The 18,390-nt window shown below is 38.1% G+C and overlaps 2 protein-coding genes across 2 annotated transcripts; one reads left to right on the plus strand and one right to left on the minus strand.

Moving 5' to 3' along the window:
* Window positions 1–1,658: 1,658 nt before the first annotated feature.
* On the plus strand, window positions 1,659–12,913 carry abhd11 (abhydrolase domain containing 11). Its single transcript, XM_023397073.2, has 6 exons — window positions 1,659–1,913; window positions 3,823–3,958; window positions 4,348–4,521; window positions 4,758–4,928; window positions 5,646–5,827; window positions 10,707–12,913. Exons 1-6 carry the CDS (start codon window positions 1,789–1,791, stop codon window positions 10,840–10,842), a joined length of 924 nt encoding a protein of 307 aa, XP_023252841.1. The 5' UTR covers window positions 1,659–1,788; the 3' UTR covers window positions 10,843–12,913.
* Window positions 12,586–18,144, minus strand: bicdl2l (bicaudal-D-related protein 2-like). Its single transcript, XM_023397072.2, has 6 exons — window positions 17,422–18,144; window positions 16,658–16,777; window positions 16,411–16,569; window positions 15,637–15,722; window positions 15,392–15,512; window positions 12,586–13,947 (listed from the first exon to the last, which is right to left on the minus strand). The coding sequence occupies exons 1-6, from the start codon at window positions 17,971–17,973 to the stop codon at window positions 13,594–13,596; spliced, it is 1,392 nt and encodes a 463-aa protein (XP_023252840.1). The 5' UTR covers window positions 17,974–18,144; the 3' UTR covers window positions 12,586–13,593.
* Between the last annotated feature and the right edge of the window lie 246 nt (window positions 18,145–18,390).

Below are 18,390 nucleotides of genomic sequence, written 5' to 3' on the forward strand. Positions count from 1 at the left end.
TACTGTACTAAAGTTTTAGCCACTAAAGGTAATGTGAATGTAATACAAATTAATGTGATGCTTTCAAAAATAATTCCATGAATAGTTTTTTATCAATCAATCAACAACACCACTTTAAAACAGCACCAGTTCTCCTCGGTACACAAGGTACTTGACAGATAGGTTGTTCCAAGCATCTTGGAGAACTTGCCACAGTTCCTCTGTGGATTTCATCTGTCTCAATGTCTTCGGCCTCTTCATTTAATTCCAGACTGACTCCATGGTGTTGAGATGAGGGATCTGTGGGGGCCAGACCGTCTGTTGCAGGAATCCTTGTCCTTGCTGTGTGTATCTGACGCCTCCCTGATGGGTGAGTGCTGTAGATGTATGTGAATGTGATTAGAATAAATAGAATAAACCAATCCATGCTAATAAAAGTTACTTGAGCAATTTTACTTGGCATTGACCGGTGTCTCTACTTGTCAGAGAACACTTGAAAAGGCATAACATTGTTAGACTAAAGCACTTTAAAGCACCATGACAGAAGGAGTACTGAAAAGTTATAAAATACAACATAATAAAAATGTACATAATAATACATAAATAAATCAATAAAATTCACATTTGTGAACTATAATTTAAACTATAAATTGACATAAACAATAGAAAGTGCAGCAGCAGACCCCAACATAACACAGTGTTTTAGGAAACGTCCACAAATCAGAACAATCACAGGTTTGACTGAACCACAGACTCGTGTCTTTTACAAATGTCCCTACAAAGTAATGAATGACCAACTCATTTACTGAGAGCTGTTCTCACAGGGAGCACCTCTATGCAATGCTGTAAATAAATACTTTTGTTGGTGGTGAGTAGGTGTAGCCCATATTGTAACACTATGTCGCCACCTTGTGGTTCAACAGTACATTAATGCGAAACAAAAAAGATTTCAATCCTCATGGTTATGTGAAATCAAGAAAAATTAACACAAAAAAGGCACAATAGAGTCCCTTTTAATAAATAGAAACAACTCAAGCAAAGAAGAGTGTGGACTTAATGACCGTAAATTCAGCTCATTGTTACTGTCAACTGGGGGCTTAATCTTAATATAGCCTACACACACCTAAAAATCGATTAGGCGTACTGGTATTTGCAACCACTTAATGACAGCCAGCTCTGTAGGATCAAACAAAATATTTATACTAAATCACCAGCGTTGGAGATTAACTATGAACATTTATTGTACTGTATTTAAGTGCAGTTTTACTTGCACTTTAGTTGATTATTTCCACTTTTTACTTTTGAACTTTTACTCCTCCTTTTTTTCTGCACTACAATTATCTTAGATACAAGATATTGTCAACCAATTGTGATATATTATGATAGGTTAAGACTGTGTAATCTTACTGACATTTTGAATGCAAGGCTGGTACTTGTAGTTCTACAAAAAGGTCTGACTATTTCTTCCACCACTGAAAATCACAGTAAAGATTACTATATTTTATTTTCAAGTGCCTCTTGGTTACAATTGTGTCCAGATATTTACTAGTAGTCAGTGGTGCTCATTAGAAGGTCATTTTACTGAGCCTGAAAAACCGACTTCAGGGAAAAGAACACAAACTAGTCTTGTGCGTCCTACGTCATGACGCATCGTCACCATCAGCTGTTGACAGCTTGAAGCTTCCTCTGGTTCAATCTCGACCTCCGGGACGCTGTGCATGTACACTCACCGAGTCTCCGCTGTCACTGTTGCCGTTTTTAAACTCACATGCTGTTTGGCGACGGCCCGGTAACGGAGCATATGCTGCCATGAGTGCTTTGTGTCGTCTGATCCAGAGAGGACTGCTGGGCGGCCGGCAATCGTGTCGTTTATCCCCCGGACAGCAGCATGTCTGCGGGGTTGCTCCTACGGTCCGGACCGCCAGCTCATCCAGGTATCCCTGCTAGCTTCCCGGCTAACTGATGCCCTCTGTCTGCCTGAGCTGTAGCGTAGTGAGCGGCGCAAGGTTTAAGTGACAGCCAAGTGTTTCTCTTTTAATGCCGCCTGTTATTTAACCGTTGGGAATTTGTCACGGTATCATGACTTTGCATCTGTATTAACCGTTAACTTTACAGAGTTTCCATAAATGACATTCAGACGCCTGGTTAGCAAGACGGTCAACCTGCAGTTGTTACAAAGAGGATTTCATAGAGCGTTATGGGCTCTGTCTTGGTTTATGCAGATAAATTAAGCGATCATAGCTTTGAATAGATGGTTCATGATATGCTATGCTACATATATGCTAAAGTATCAGAATATTAGTAAATCATGGCCGGATTAACCACATAGTCGGCCACAGGCAAAAAAAATTGTTGTTGGGCCCCTATTTAGCACCATTACACATGACAGTTCACTATTTCTTTAGACACCCAGAAACCAACCAACTGGTACTGAACTGATGAGCTGATCAGACAGTACACTGGTAGACAGGACAATAATTTTGTTCATCAAAATCATCAGTCAATAACGTGCTCAAAATAAGTAAGTATTACATGTAGTGTGGAAAACACTAGAACCATATCCACAAGTCTGAACCAATCGTGAGCAGCTGTTGCAGTGATATTGGGATGCTAAAATGCTTTGCAGGGATTAAAACTATGTATAATTTGTCAAGGTTAAACCATTTTATTAAGCAAAAATGCCAAAAATTCACTGGTACCAGCTTCTCGAATGTGAATATTTGCCAATGTCCCCCTTTTCTATGATTGTAAACCAAAAATTTGTGGGTTTTTGATAGTCGGTCAGTCAAGACTAAGTCACTTGAATATTTTCACTTGAGCTTCAGGGAATAGTGATGGTCGTATTTCATTCATTCATATTGACATTTAATATGCTGAGCAATCAATTGATTATTAGAGAAAATTGATAACTGTAAAATAATTGTCAAACCTGCTGTTAATGAAGGTAAAGGTACAGTTCTTCTATGATTGAATAATATGACCTTGTCTTAAGATTTCTCTGTGTTTTATTATTTGACATACAGACAAAAAACTTAACAACGGATGAGCTCAATATAACCTATGAATATAACAATTAGGGTCTTAAAAGTGGATTTCGACGGTTTCCCTCTACTAGGCCAGGGCCACAAGATGGAGTATGGAGAACCTGCCATAGTTGATATTCCATCTCAGTGGTGCAAATTTCTAACAAATTTCTGATTAATCAGATAATGTAGGCAGAGACGGAGATGAGTTGCTCAACAGAAAATTAATCGACAATTATTTTGATAAATGATTTAATTGTTTCGATTATTTTTCAAGCAAAAATGACATATTTTCTGGTGTCAGCTTCCTAATTTAGAGGATTTGCTTCTTTTCATAGATCACAATAAATTGAATGTCTTTGGGTTGTGGACTGTTGATCAGACAATTAATTATTTGACAGCAGATTGAACTTTTAAGTCACTTATCAACAAATGTGCCAAATATTCTCTCGTTCCAGCTTCTTAAACAAGTGAATTGTCGTTGTTATAAAATATTACTTTAACTTAAAAAAAACAACACATTTTTTCCTGTATGGTTCTCTAATGTTAAACCAGCAGGTGGAAGCAAAACATTTCCAACCAAACATATCACAAATCACTGACTAATGCTGCCACTGCCCTCTTCTCCTTAGATAATTTTTTTCACTGAGAGCTGAAGCAATTCAATCATTGTTGTCACTCCCTGAAATTATCATCAGTTTGCCTGTCTGACTGAGATTTATCACTTTTGCTGTCTGAAGTAGTGACATAATTCTCACCACAAGCGCAAGCGGGGAGATTCAAACTAATCAGTATGGATGTTTTTCTTTTTTCTCCACAGCCCAGTCAGTTTGACCTATGATGTCTTCGATGGGAAAGGAGAGAGCACTCCCCTGGTGTTTCTTCATGGCCTTTTTGGCAGCAAATCTAACTTCCACTCCATAGCGAAGTCCTTGGTGCAGCGCACAGGCCGAAAGGTAATGCAGTGATGAAGACATCACCTCTGTCTGTTGTTACAACAAAAAACACTTCGTCTTTGTGTGTTAGAGTTGGTTCTAAGCAGCCTGACACTGGCCCTCTTACAAAAGCAGGCATGGGAACGTACAATCAACCAGTGTGTTGCCAGTTATTTGATACAAATCCTCTGCACTCTACTGTTGTAATAAAGATAATAGATAATCGGCTCTTTGGCCTACTTGAAGAAACTCATCACCTCTTGTTCACAATACAACCTTTGTTTATGCTGTCACTTTCCTGAGTTGCAGCCAGATAAAAGGATATAGCTGACATAAAAGTTTTTTTGTTTCTGCTCTGTTGCCATTTTACCCCCCATTCCAAGTGTCCTAACTGTCCTTTGACCAGTTAGGTGCTGACTGTAGATGCCCGTAACCATGGCAACAGCCCTCACAGCTCGGTGCTGACCTATGAAGCGATGGCCGGTGATTTGAAACACCTCCTCGCTCAGCTGCGCATCGAGAAGTGCGTCCTCATCGGCCACAGCATGGGAGGGAAAACAGCCATGACAACTGCTCTGTCGCAGGTTAGCAGCTGAGAAATGTCACCATAAATTTATCATGACGCTACAGTCCCCTCGCTGGATGTCACCTCACCTTTCTCGCTGTACATTTCCATCCACTCTGAACTTAATAATCCTCCTCTGGTCTTCATGCTACACCCAGCTCTCCTGTTTCCATTTTGCCATTGGTTTTCCCCACATGACATCATCTTGTTTCTCTCTTTTCCTACCTGTTTACCCCAATCTATCTGTCTCTGTAGCCCGGTTTAGTGGAGAGATTGGTGGTAGTGGACATCAGTCCAGCCCAGACCACCACACGCACCAACTTCCGTTATTACATCCAGGCCATGCAGGAGATGAAGATCTCCAGTGACATTCCACGTTCCACCGCCAGGCGGATGGCTGAGGATCAGCTGCGGAGTTTGGTCAAGGTCAGGACTGTTTTTTTTTTTTTTTTTTTTTTTATTGCACACTATTCAGTGTTTGAAACGGGATGTGACAGCTCTTCTTCAATAAATTAAACCTGGCATGCAAGTTTCTTTTTTTCACAAAAGCATGTTTGTTTTTCAGGTGTGCAATTATTCTTTTTTGACAAGTAGCTCTAGTTCTTTTTTTGGCCACTTGAGGGCAGCAGAAATAGTCTGCGAACATAACACTGACAAATTATTTCTTAGTAAAGTCGATGTGGCAAACAGTTGCTGATTTACACATCCTCATGTCCTCACATCGAGTCATGTTCTTGTTCCCCTGACGAATGTAAATATTAGCTCTGTTTTTGGTCTCCACCATCTCCTGAGGGAAATATCTGGCTCTTTAGCTGCTAAATTTTCAATTTTGTGTACCAGCTAGTCACTAACTGTGCCTGTTTGCTATTTGATCACTGAAAACAGCTGCCTGCTATGGCAGAAGATGGTGAGAGTGAACCAAAACATTACATTTTCAGGCCATAAAACCAAAGCAATGAGCTGAAAGTTGTGAAACCTGGTGTAAAATCAGATGTCAATTCTCTGTGGGTTACTCACAAAAAGCAATCCACTTCACATGCAAAAAGTCATGTGAACCATTTCAAGTATAAAAACATTGATTATAGCTGTTTTAAAGTCAAACTCTGAACCTGAAATATCATAAACTGTCCTTCCCTCCGTCAGGAGCACTCTGTGCGTCAGTTCCTGCTCACTAACCTGGTGGAGCAGAACGGACACTATACTTGGAGGGTCAACCTGGAGGCCATCTCAGCACACCTCGATGACATCATGAGTTTCCCCAGCTTTAACACCCGCTATGAGGGACCTACACTGTTTTTGGGTGGAGCTAGTTCTGCTTATATCAGGTATAAAACACCATTGTGCAGGTAGATTTGTTTCAGTATTATTTGTATGAACAGACTGACAATCTGTGCGTTAATGTGTAATGTGTAAATATAAAACACCTTCCACAAATGCAAAAAATAATTTTAGTTTTTCCCAAAAATATCTTGCAAATATAAAACAGATTTGCAAATACACAATCAAATTGCGCAAATTAAAAAAATTATCTGTGAATACATTCAATTCATTTACAAATAAATGAAAAGCATTTGTGAATATCTTCCTAACGTGTACAACTTTTAAACATACATGATGTTTTATGCCTAACTATACTATGATTCTTTTTGACGTTTTTGTGCCTTACTATCCTTTGACATTTTTATGACGTTTTTATACCTTACTATGGTTTGACTTTTCAGCCTTACTTTACTATGACATTTTTATGACATTTTATGCCTTACCAAACTATGACGTGTTTTGACATTTTTATGCATTATTATACTGTGACATGTTTTGACATTTTATACCTTACTATACTATGACATTTTTATGACATTTTATGCCTTACTACACTATGACGTTTTATGCCTTACTATACTATGACGTTTATGTGCCTTACTATACTAAGACATTTTATGCCTTACTATACTATGACGTTTTTATGACATTTTACGCCTTATTATACTATGACATTTTTATTCCTTACTATACTATGACATTTTACGCCTTTTATGCCTTTTACGCCAAGTTTTTATGCCTTACCATACTATGATGTTTTATGGCTTACTTTACTATGACATTTTTCGCCTTACTATACTATGACGTTTTTGTGCCATACTGTAATATGACATTTTATGCCTTTCTATACTATAACATTTTTATGACATTTTATGCCTAATTATACTATGACATTTTTATGACATTTTATGTCTTGCTACACTATGACATTTTTATGGTGTTTTATGCCTAACTATACTATGACGTTTTTATGACATTTTATGCCTTACTATACTATGACGTTTTTATGACATTTTACGCCTTATTATACTATGACATTGTTATGCCTTACTATACTATGACGTTTCATGCCTTACTATACTATGAAGTTTTTATGACATTTTACACCTTACTATACTATGACATTTTTATGCCTTACTTTACTTTGACATTTTTATGCCTTACTATACTATGATGTTTTTATGACATTTTATGCCTCACTATACTATGATGTTTTTATGACATTTCATGCCTTACTATACTATGACGTTTTTATGACATTTTATGTCTTACCAAATTATGACGTTTTCATGCCTCACTATACTATGACATTTCATGCCTTACTATACTATGACGTTTTTATGACATTTTACGACTTACTATACTATGACGTTTTTATGACATTTTATGTCTTACCAAATTATGACGTTTTCATGCCTTACTATACTATGACGTTTTTATGACATCTTACGCCTTACTATACTATGACGTTTTTATGACATTTTACGCCTTATTATACTATGACGTTTTTATGACATTTTATGCCTTATTATACTATGACATTTTTATGACATTTCACGCCTTACCAAATTATGACGTTTTTATGCCTCACGATACTATGACGTTTTTATGACATTTTACGCCTTATTATACTATGACATTTTTATGCCTTACTATACTATGACGTTTTTATGACATTTTACGCCTTATTATACTATGACATTTTTATGCCTTACTATACTATGACGTTTTTATGACATTTTACGCCTTATTATACTATGACATTTTTATGCCTTACTATACTATGACGTTTTGATGACATTTTACGCCACACTATACTATGTTTTTATGACATTTCATGCCTTACTATACTATGACGTTTTTATGACATTTTATGTCTTACCAAATTATTACGTTTTTATGCCTTACTATACTATGTCATTTTACGCCTTATTATACTATGATGTTTTTATGACATTTCATGCCCTACTATACTATGACATTTTATGCCTTACTATACTATGATGTTTTTATGACATTTTATGCCTTACTATACTATGACGTTTTTATGACATTTTACAGCTTATTATACTATGACATTTTTATGCCTTACTATACTATGACATTTTACGCCTTATTATACTATGATGTTTTTATGACATTTCATGCCCTACTATACTATGACATTTTATGCCTTACTATACTATGATGTTTTTATGACATTTTTATGCCTTACTATACTATGATGTTTTGATGACATTTTACGCCACACTATACTATGTTTTTATGACATTTCATGCCTTACTATACTATGACGTTTTTATGACATTTTATGTCTTACCAAATTATTACGTTTTTATGCCTTACTATACTATGACATTTCATGCCTTACTATACTATGACGTTTTTATGACATTTTACGCCTTATTATACTATGACATTTTTATGCCTTACTATACTATGACGTTTTTATGACATTTTACGCCTTATTATACTATGACATTTTATGCCTTACTATACTATGACGTTTTTTTAATGACATTTTACAGCTTATTATACTATGACATTTTTATGCCTTACTATACTATGACGTTTTTTTAATGACATTTTACAGCTTATTATACTATGACATTTTTATGCCTTACTATACTATGACATTTCATGCCTTACTATACTATGACATTTTACGCCTTATTATACTATGATGTTTTTATGACATTTCATGCCCTACTATACTATGACATTTTATGACATTTTACGCCTTACTATACTATGACGTTCTTTTAATGACATTTTACACCTTATTATACTATGACATTTTTATGCCTTACTATACTATGACATTTCATGCCTTACTATACTATGACGTTTTTATGACATTTTACGCCTTATTATACTATGACATTTTTATGCCTTACTATACTATGACATTTTACGCCTTATTATACTATGATGTTTTTATGACATTTCATGCCCTACTATACTATGACATTTTATGCCTTACTATACTATGATGATTTCATGCCTTTCTATACTATGACGTTTTTATGACATTTTACTCCTTATTAAACTATGATGTTTTTGACATTTTATGCCTTACTTCACTATGACATTTTTCGCCTTATTATACTATGACGTTTTTTGTCTTTTTTTATGCCTTACTATAATATAATGTTTTATGCCCTACCAAACTATGACATTTTCATGACGTTTTAAGCCTTACTACACTGTAACGTTTTATTTATTAGTATACTTTGACGTTTTCATGCCTTACGATACTATGACTTTTTTACACCTTACTATACTATGACTTCATGACTTCCTATACTATGACATTTTATGCCTTACTTGCCTTTTATGCCTTCTATGACTTTATGACTTAATATATTATGACTGTCAAGTAACTTCACTACTTGAAAGGGATTGGTCCATCCACCCAGATTTAACTGGATTTTACTCAATGATAACACATTTCTTTCATTTGTTGCTTTTATTTTGGATGATTCAACAGTCTCAGATACATTCTCTGGTCATTTATTATCATCAGGTGAAAAACCTTAAAAATACAAAACAGAAAAAGAGAAAACATATACATTCATATATAAGCAACGAATGATCACATAATCCGTTCCTTCAAATTATTTGTAACTAATTCAGCACAATGTTAGACATAAAGCATTTTTACAAAGCATTATATAATCTATAGGTATTTTAAACAACCCACTTATTTTTCAAACAACCGTTTTAATATCAGTTATTTCACAATTTCTTTGGACTAAAAAAATGATTAACCAAGGTGATTTTTAAGTCATATCAATCATTATTTTTTCAACATCAACATAACAATAATAATAATAATCGTCCTCGTCGTCATAAACATTCAAGGAACCCAGACAGACACCGGACATTTCGCTCTAACAAGCCGACCACAGCATGAGGCTGAAACTACCTGGTGCAGCAGGTAGGATCAGTTTTGGCAGTACTATGACTTTTTATGCCCTACTATACTGACATTTTATGGCTTACTATACTATGACGTGTTTTGACGTTTTTTATGCCTTAATATACTATGACTTCATGACTTTATATACTATGATTTTTTTATGACTTTTTATGCCTTACTATACTACGTCTGTTTTATGGGGCAGCACAGTGATGCAGTGGTTATAACTGTCATCCCACAGTGAGAAGGGTCTGAGTTCGAACCCCGGGCCTAGGGCCTTTCTGTGTGGAGTTTGTATGTTCTTCCTCTCCCTGCGTGGATCCTCGGCTTCCTCTCGCAATCCAAAGACGAGCATATTAGGTTAATTAGCAACTTTAATGCCTTACTAAACTACGATATTTTTATGCCTTACTATACTATGGTGGCATTAAACAGGTGACAGCACTGGAAATTCATTGGCTGTCAAGGCAATCGTATGTCTGTCTTCAGAAAACAATGAAGTGAACGTCGATCACAGGAGTCAGCAACTTCAATGCAAAACAATATGATACAGTATTAGACAGAACCCCCAGAGGGAAAAAGAAAATAAATTAAGTGATAAAATTAAGTAATAATACAGTGTGTTAAAAAAGAAATAGATACATAAAATGAATTACATGAAACTTACAAGAGTAGGAAGAAAGAAAACAATAAATGGAATAAAATAGAATAAAATAAAAAAATATTTTTTATTTTAGTTTAAAAAAAAAAACAATGGGCCAACCCATGAAGAATGGTTTGAATACATATGGAATAAATGGTAAATACAAATGACCATAAATTTACCATTTACGTAGATACAATAATCAATCAGATGTAATCAACGTTTTTTATATTTATCGTTACTGTTCTTCTTCCTTTCCACCTCTTTTTTTACCTGATATTCTCTTTCCTCCTTCTCCATGTCTTCATGCCTGATCCAGCTCTGACGATTACCCAGAAATCCAGAGGCTTTTCCCTGTTGCTGACATCCAGTACATCCCAGACGCGAGCCACTGGATCCACGCAGACAAACCCTTAGATTTCATCAGCTCCATCATCTCCTTCCTTCAGTCGTAGCTGCCCCCCGTCTACACCTCAGAACTTTTTTTAATGCTCAGCGCCTCTGAGCGTCCGCTCGCCGAAAACCAAGGTGAGAATTCAGCAGCTTCAGCAAGAGCGAGTGGAGTCATTAAAGATGCTAATATTTGCAAACACTGGACCAAACTCGCCCTTTTACAGCAGTCAGTTCTTACCTTTTAACAGTGTCAAATGTAGTGTAGTGTAGTGTAGCGTAGGCTTTCTTTTGTTTAGTCTCTCTGCCAGACAGGTAGTGTTACTAGATTGGCTGGTTTCTAGATGTGTTTTCATTGGTTTTTAGATCAGTAGGTAACAATGAAAATATCTGGAATTTAACATAATGGGGCTGTTTTGGAGGTGATATACTAATCCAAAGAAACTCTCATTTGCACAGTGCTTTCTTCATGTCAATACATTTATGCCAGTATGATAGAAAAGTGGATTTAGGCCATGTACAATCTGGGACCGCAAAAATGGACCAGCAGTAAGATAGTTTTGACATCACTGGAATGAAACACATACTGTATATCTGAGAAGCTCTTCGTGAAGAGAAGGGAAGAATGTGCAAAGCAAAAATAGTTTCTTTGCCCGGGGGGGCGGTTATCGGGTTATCGTGGTGTCATGTGTCAGGAGGCTTTCGCTCTGTAAAGAGGCTGTAATATAGACTTAACGTGTACAGATGGTTTGTTGTAGAAATTTGATAATAGAGATATATTCAGTATTTTGTTTTGGTTTTAATTCTCCCTCATCTTCTCCTCTGTGTATCTGCTGAATGGCAGAGATGAGGATTTCACAGGTCTCTTACTCTGTCACTACTCGAGCTCATCAGGAGCACTGGTTATATTTTTATTCCAACATAATCATCGATGAAAACCAATCTGAAACGCTCAAAGTGCAGTATTGTCACAATCTGTTCCCTGAAATCTCAGGTTACAACTGGACATGCTAGTCATTCTACTCCTCTACTCTTCTTCTGTCTGTCTGGCAATAAGCCGTGGTAACGTCGTCGTGTCTTTGTATTTGCTCAGTCCAATCTGTGTTTTGATGAAACATGTTTTACTGATTTATTATCTTTATCTCACTTATCTTTACAACTAAGGCGCAAGACTCGATGGGTATTCTCACAAATATATGCTGCAACAATGTACCTTGTTATCTGATCGTGATAGTGTTAATGTCATTTCTGTTTCCATGGGTTTGAACAGTACAGTCCAGTAGTGAAACTGCCATCTGTATGAATAAGCAGGGTGTTGTAAATTTGTATGTGCCTCTTTTGTCAAGAGCTCCTTTTCCATTTCTGTAAAACTTGATTAAAAAAAAAAGGAACATTTTATTCTACAACAATAACTAACAGACTTTAGATTGGCAGCTGGGTTGCCAGTTATGTGTGAATTTTCTCACAAGAAAGCTTAACACATGGGGGTGAGTCCCTTCATGAGACCAGATGTTTACTACAATCAGTGTTTTGTGTTTGTTTGATGTGAATATGGAAGTCTGAAAGGCTTTAAATTATCAGAATTAAGTTGAGTCAAACTCTTATTTAATTTGTTTATAAAGCCTAAGTCAGTGGAGAGGCACCCCTTCGTCCTCCTCTACCACAGCACAGATGTGTCATGTAGCACAATATGAATAGATTGTGGGGGTGTGTGTGTGGGGGGGGGTTGCTGACATTTGAATGCAGGTCCTGTTTCAGCTTCTATGGTGTTACAGTGGGACACAAACACGTCAAAAGGGAGCTCTGTGTTAACGATATAGAAAAGTGAATTTATTCAGTGACATTGTAAAGCGGTTTGGAGACTGTAATCATCTGTTCAGGATTGTATATTGTTTCTCTGTGAGCATGCCTTTTCTCTTGTCATCGGGTGTGACTTTGCTGTGCTATATACGTCTCAGTTTGTTCCCACATTGGTGGCGCTTATTCGAAATAATGGCATATATATATATATATATATACATATATATATATATATATATATATAAACATTTTAAATGTGTGCAAGCCCATATAGGAGTGGATTATATATTATTGAAAATGTACAAACTGATATTATACAATAAAATAGCAAAAATCTGCAGTGTTTTTTTTCTTTTGAATCTTGAAAATGCAACAAACAAAAGTGGAGAAAATGAAGGATCAGAGGTGATGTGACAGTGTGTCACAATGTCTAAATATCATGTATTTACAACATGACAACAGTAACAATGTTCAGGAAATTAAATGTGAAGCATTAAGTGTGAATATATAAATTACATGAGTCAAAGATCCAAGACATGTTGCTTGCTGTAATAATTTGTGTTTGACAGTTTGTCCTCAGAAAGTTCAATTACCTCGTCAAAAATTCTTAAAATGACGTCAAAATCCAGAATCTATGAATATGCAAATATTGTTCATTTCAAAAGTGTAACCGCTGGACACAAGCTGTCTCCTACTTGGATGAAAGCTCCACTCTGTGTTTATGTATGTTTTGCACTGGAAGTTTCATGTTTCCACATCACACATAACCCTGCCTCTAACCTAGTGGTGTCATCACTAAAACCTGCTCGTATGTGCAACGTCTTCAACTCAGATTCAAAGTGAGCACAGAAAAACTTCCCCTCCCTTCAGCAGATGAATGTGAAAACAGCCTTCTAGTATCAAACTGCAGCATTTGGCACAGTAAGCAGAAGACATTAGATTGGAGGGAGACTAAATTGTTACACAGGAGAGATGAGTATCAGATTGAATGTACTTAGTGCAAAGTTATCACTGCTTCAATCAAGTGATACGACCTGGAAGCCGCTGTCATCCCTATTATACTCTGAATCCTGCCCCACTGCATCTTCTCCTTGACGACTGCTCTTGCCCAGCTTCAACTTGTCCCTCCAGTTGCGTTGGGTGCTGGTAGAAGGAGACGTGCTGGGAGCAGAAACCGCAGCTCTGGAGATGAAGATTTGGCTTGAGTTGGTGGTGGGAGGGGCGGGAGCAGACAAAGGGAAATTGGATGGCCGCTGGACGGGCGGTCGATTGTTTCTCCTCAGGATGCCCAGGCGGGAGGGCTTCTTCTGGGCCTGCTCCGCCTCCTGCTGGATCCTAACCTGCTGTTGGAGCATCAGCTGAACGTCCTCCTGTGGCAAGTCAAGGAAAACAAACAGGATGTCAGAGAGGGTGTAAGTTGGGTCAGAAAAGGAGGAGAGTAGTGTATTTTTCCTTTTCACTGAAGGGAGGGAAGACTGACTTTTTTTGGGAGGATTGTTTAAAAACAAGGATTAAACTGTCACACTGTAGAGGAAACCTGTCAGTGTTTGCAGGCTTCATTTTTCAACTCACTCAAAGGACCAATCTGTCAGTTATGAGAAACTAATTAGACGGGTATTGATAAATTATGGATAATAGTGATTAGATGTAATCAATTTAGTCTTCATCATCACTAAAGTTTAAAAAGTTGGCCTTTATTATAATTAAAATGTATTTTATTTAATCCCTCTTTATTCTAAAATAGAGAGTGGCTGGATTATTCGTAGTTTTATGTTTGCCATAAATTTAGAAATGACTAATTCCACTTCTTGGTGTGTTTGGTAACTATTGTGAAAATTATTATACCACTGATATATTCGGGTTTATATTAGATTATATAATCTCAAATCCTTTATCCTTTCAAAACTGTATGGCTAAAGGACTGTAAATGGTATAACGTACCAAGAGGAGGGTCTATAAACTGGAAATAAATGATTACAGCAAAGACAATATTAAGAAAAATGCAGCACTGAGGGAAATATACATAATAGAATCTCACTTTAATATTTCTGAACACAAGTAGTAGGATGTGGGTTGAGTTTGATATTATTTTATAAGATGTGTTTTCAGATCAGTCCAGTATCCACCTTTCCCCAACAGCAGTAACGCAGAAAAAATATTTAAGATTACCACCATAAAACAGAAGGATTTGTTTCCACAAATATCTCAAAATCTGAATATTTTTTGTCAATTACAAAAAGATCTGTGAGGCTTACATTTATACAGCAAACCTGGATACTAAAAATAATAGTTCTTTCTTTACAGCAGTTTAGGTGAAATCAGTTTAGGACTGCAGCAGCTGCTCTCACCAGTAAACCTGTGAAGTGCAGTGTAGTTTCAGCTTAACGCTGCCGGGAGCCGGTTATCACCAGATGAACACGTGGGCCTGAAGCCAAGACACAGTAGCAGGAGACCAGCTGGTACTACCTATATACACTGTATGTGCTGAACAGTGTGTGTGAATATTAACTGTAGTTTGTGTGTGTTTTACGGCTGAACACATTCTGGCTCCTGAGAGTAACATGTACTTAACGGTAATTAGGTGTGTGTGTGTGTGTGTGTTTTTCGTGTGTGGGTGTCCTACTTTTCTAGATTTCACTGGCTGAGTCCCTTATGTTCACATTTTCCCACCATCTCTAGTTTGCTCAGTGTGACACCATGATGTTTTCATGAGGGACTTTAGTTCCGCATTTATCCAGAGGGAACACCTCTCCCTTTTCAGCTGATTCACTTTTTGTTTTTTATCTCTGTTAAAGATTAAACTCTCAGGTTTACCTTCCAGGCCTCGAGCTCCAGCGACATCTCCAGACGTTTCTGTACGGCCTCCAGCAGCTGGTTGTTCAGCGTCATCATGTCTGTCTTGCTCCTCAGCAGCTCGTCCTCCATCGCCTTCTTCCTGCACAGCGGAGCAGAAAGAATGACACATTCCTCGGTATAAGTCATGTCCTCCAACTTCCTTTTTTTCCTTAAATCTTGATTCATGTCTTACTTGGAGGAGGTGAGTGTCACTGTGTACTCACTTCTCTATTGCCTCATCTCTGTCCCGCAGAGCCTGCTGCAGGATAGCAATGTCCTCTGCTCCTCTGCCTTGTCCAGATTTGAACTCCTGAATGGACGGCAAGCAGAGGAGGCCGGTTATGTTTATTTTCTCGTTTAACTTCACTGACTTCACTCTTTCTTATCTGTCATTGTTCCAGGATTCAAATCTAATCCCTCTGTCATTCACACACGTCAGGACTTTTTCTAAACTCCTGCCTGACATACAGTAAATACCAGACAGACTCAGGTGCCTGATACAGTCACTTGGGAACCTGTCAGACAACATAGCTTAGCTTTAACACCTGGGTGGAGAAATTAAGGGTCGTTTCAAGGAAACGATGAGGAAGATGCTTCATCACAAGATGCCTCTCACACAAGCATTAACATCTACACACAGGCCTCAAGTCTTATTTTTAAGCTTGTTATATTTAACTTCCTCGCTGACAGTATAAATCCTTGCTGCGATGCCAAAAGTATATTAATGATTCTTTTATAATTTGAAAGCAGTAGTTGAAATAATCTTGAAATAAGGCAGCTACTTGTATGAAGTTATATAATCAGATTTTGAATAGAAATTGATCATTAAAACTCATCTAAATAATTTGCGACCTTTGTCACCTGCCAGCGTTTGGTTCCACGAGTATGTGCAAAGCAAACATTCTTCCGAGTAACATGCCCATTAAAATCAATTCAAACTGAGATTGTAAGTAAACTGTTAGGAGCTTTATGTGAGTACATGTGGGTGTTGCCTTCACCTGTTTGGTGTTGCTAATTGCCAGTTTGCGGGCCACGCTCTGCAGCTGGGCCAGGGCGGCGTCCAGACAGTTTTCCCCCGGAGAGGGTTCAGGTGTGCTGGACTCGGGCTCTGTCAGCGGGTGCAGCAGCCGCAGAACGGACAGGACCTCCTCTGTGACCTGGGATAGAAATGAATAAAGTAAGTAAAAAAAAAAATCAGAATGATCCAGCAGAGCTCTGTGTAGTGGCGCCGTGTGTGACCTTTACCCTCTCTCTGTGCTGGCTCCAGCCCGGCCCATCTCTGCTCTCCTGCAGTTTGTCCACCTGGGCCTTGAGCCTGATGCTTCGTCTGCGAGACAGCTCCACTTCTCTGCGCACTTCATTAAGCTGCACACAATAAATGTAACATCAGTACATTTCAACAAGGTACACCATCACTTTTCTTTTTTTTTGCTGTGCAAATAATAGCAGGCCCACACACACACAGAAAGCACTACCTCATGACATTTTACACAATGTAAACAGAAACTGTTAATCTAGATTCCTGGTCGTCCAGTCGTACTGGCTGAGGTGTTGTTCAGCACACAAACACAAACACTGCAAATACGCACAAAATGAAAACATTCATAGACACACACTCAAAGTCACACAAAGAAACCTGAGAAGTGAAAGCTTTTAACATAAATTGTGAGGCACTAAACATTTTCCACTTTGTACTCGTCATTACAAATCAAGCTCTGTCAACACGGTGATAATGTGTCATCAAAACCATAAAGGATGTTCACTGCAAACTGAGGCTTACTGGACATGACATGTCCTTTATGTTGAGGAACAAGATTTCTTCAACTTTGCATTTTTAACTTTAAGCCTGAAATAATTCTGACTGACAGTTGAGACCGTCTCCTCCCTGTATAACAGGTTCTGTTGCTGTTTGACGAGCCCGTTTCTAGCAGAATAGATCTAAATTACGCTGAACAAAGATTCTCTCTCATGCTAAACACACACAGACATTAAACAGACTGTTATCCCACCGTGTCAGAGACATGTCCCAGTGTCCTGCGTCTGCTGAGCGGCCTGCCATTCTTCAGCAGGTCTGGTAAAGTCCCGTTAATGTAGCTCCTCTGGAGAGATTTCCCATCTTCACTGGCCAAACAGACAGACACTGACTCCTCTGAGTTCAGCTCACCTCCATTGTCTTTCTCCTCGGAGTGTGAGGAGCCACTGTCCTCGTCAGCCAGCTCCTCTTCACTGCCACATTTTAAGTTCATCTCAGTGATGAGGATTGAGTTGCTAATGGAAAGCAGATCAGCACAGTTTCCTTCTTTAAAGCCATCACAGACGAAATCCTCCTGCTCTGCCTCGTCTTCAGGTTCCTCAGGATCATCCGGCTCTGCTGAGGTCACATAGACTCTTGGTTCTGGTTCTGCTGGGAGAACCGTTGGTCGGTAAGATGAGGAGCGGCTTCTGAGGGAGCCCAGCTGTTTGTCCTCCATTCGGTTCAGGGAGGAGTAGAGCTGTTCACTGGTGGTGCATCGAGGTCTCAGGCTCTCGTTGAGCAGCGAGAAAGGCTGAGAGTAGTTCATGATCTTTGTCGAAGTCACAGGGAGAAATAAATCACCTGTAGATACTGGAAGCCTGTGTACCTGAAAGAAGAACACAGAAAGACAAGAGGAGGGAGGATGACAAACCGAAATGTCTCCAAACTTGTTTTTCCTGAATTGTATGCGTCTTCACAGGGACACGACCTGATATGATGTGATGTCACTGGAGGCTGTTGGCTTCACGTGGTCTGTCTGGGTTTTTCTTCCTCCTTTCAGTCACTACACAAACACATGACGTGCAAACATGCCAGAGCTGCAGGGTAATAAAGGAGGGAGGGCTTTTGATCTTTTGACACAAGACAAATATTCAGGTTTGACGCAGGATACCTGATTGAAACGGAAAGCTTCATTTACATTGAGTGTCAAAGGTAAACATACAACAAAGGCAAGTTGACTCCC

This window comes from Seriola lalandi, unplaced genomic scaffold (assembly GCF_002814215.2).
Source record: "Seriola lalandi dorsalis isolate HSWRI2012SDOR001 ecotype SW California unplaced genomic scaffold, Sedor1 jcf7180002054995, whole genome shotgun sequence".
In the NCBI taxonomy this organism is placed as follows: domain Eukaryota; kingdom Metazoa; phylum Chordata; class Actinopteri; order Carangiformes; family Carangidae; genus Seriola; species Seriola lalandi.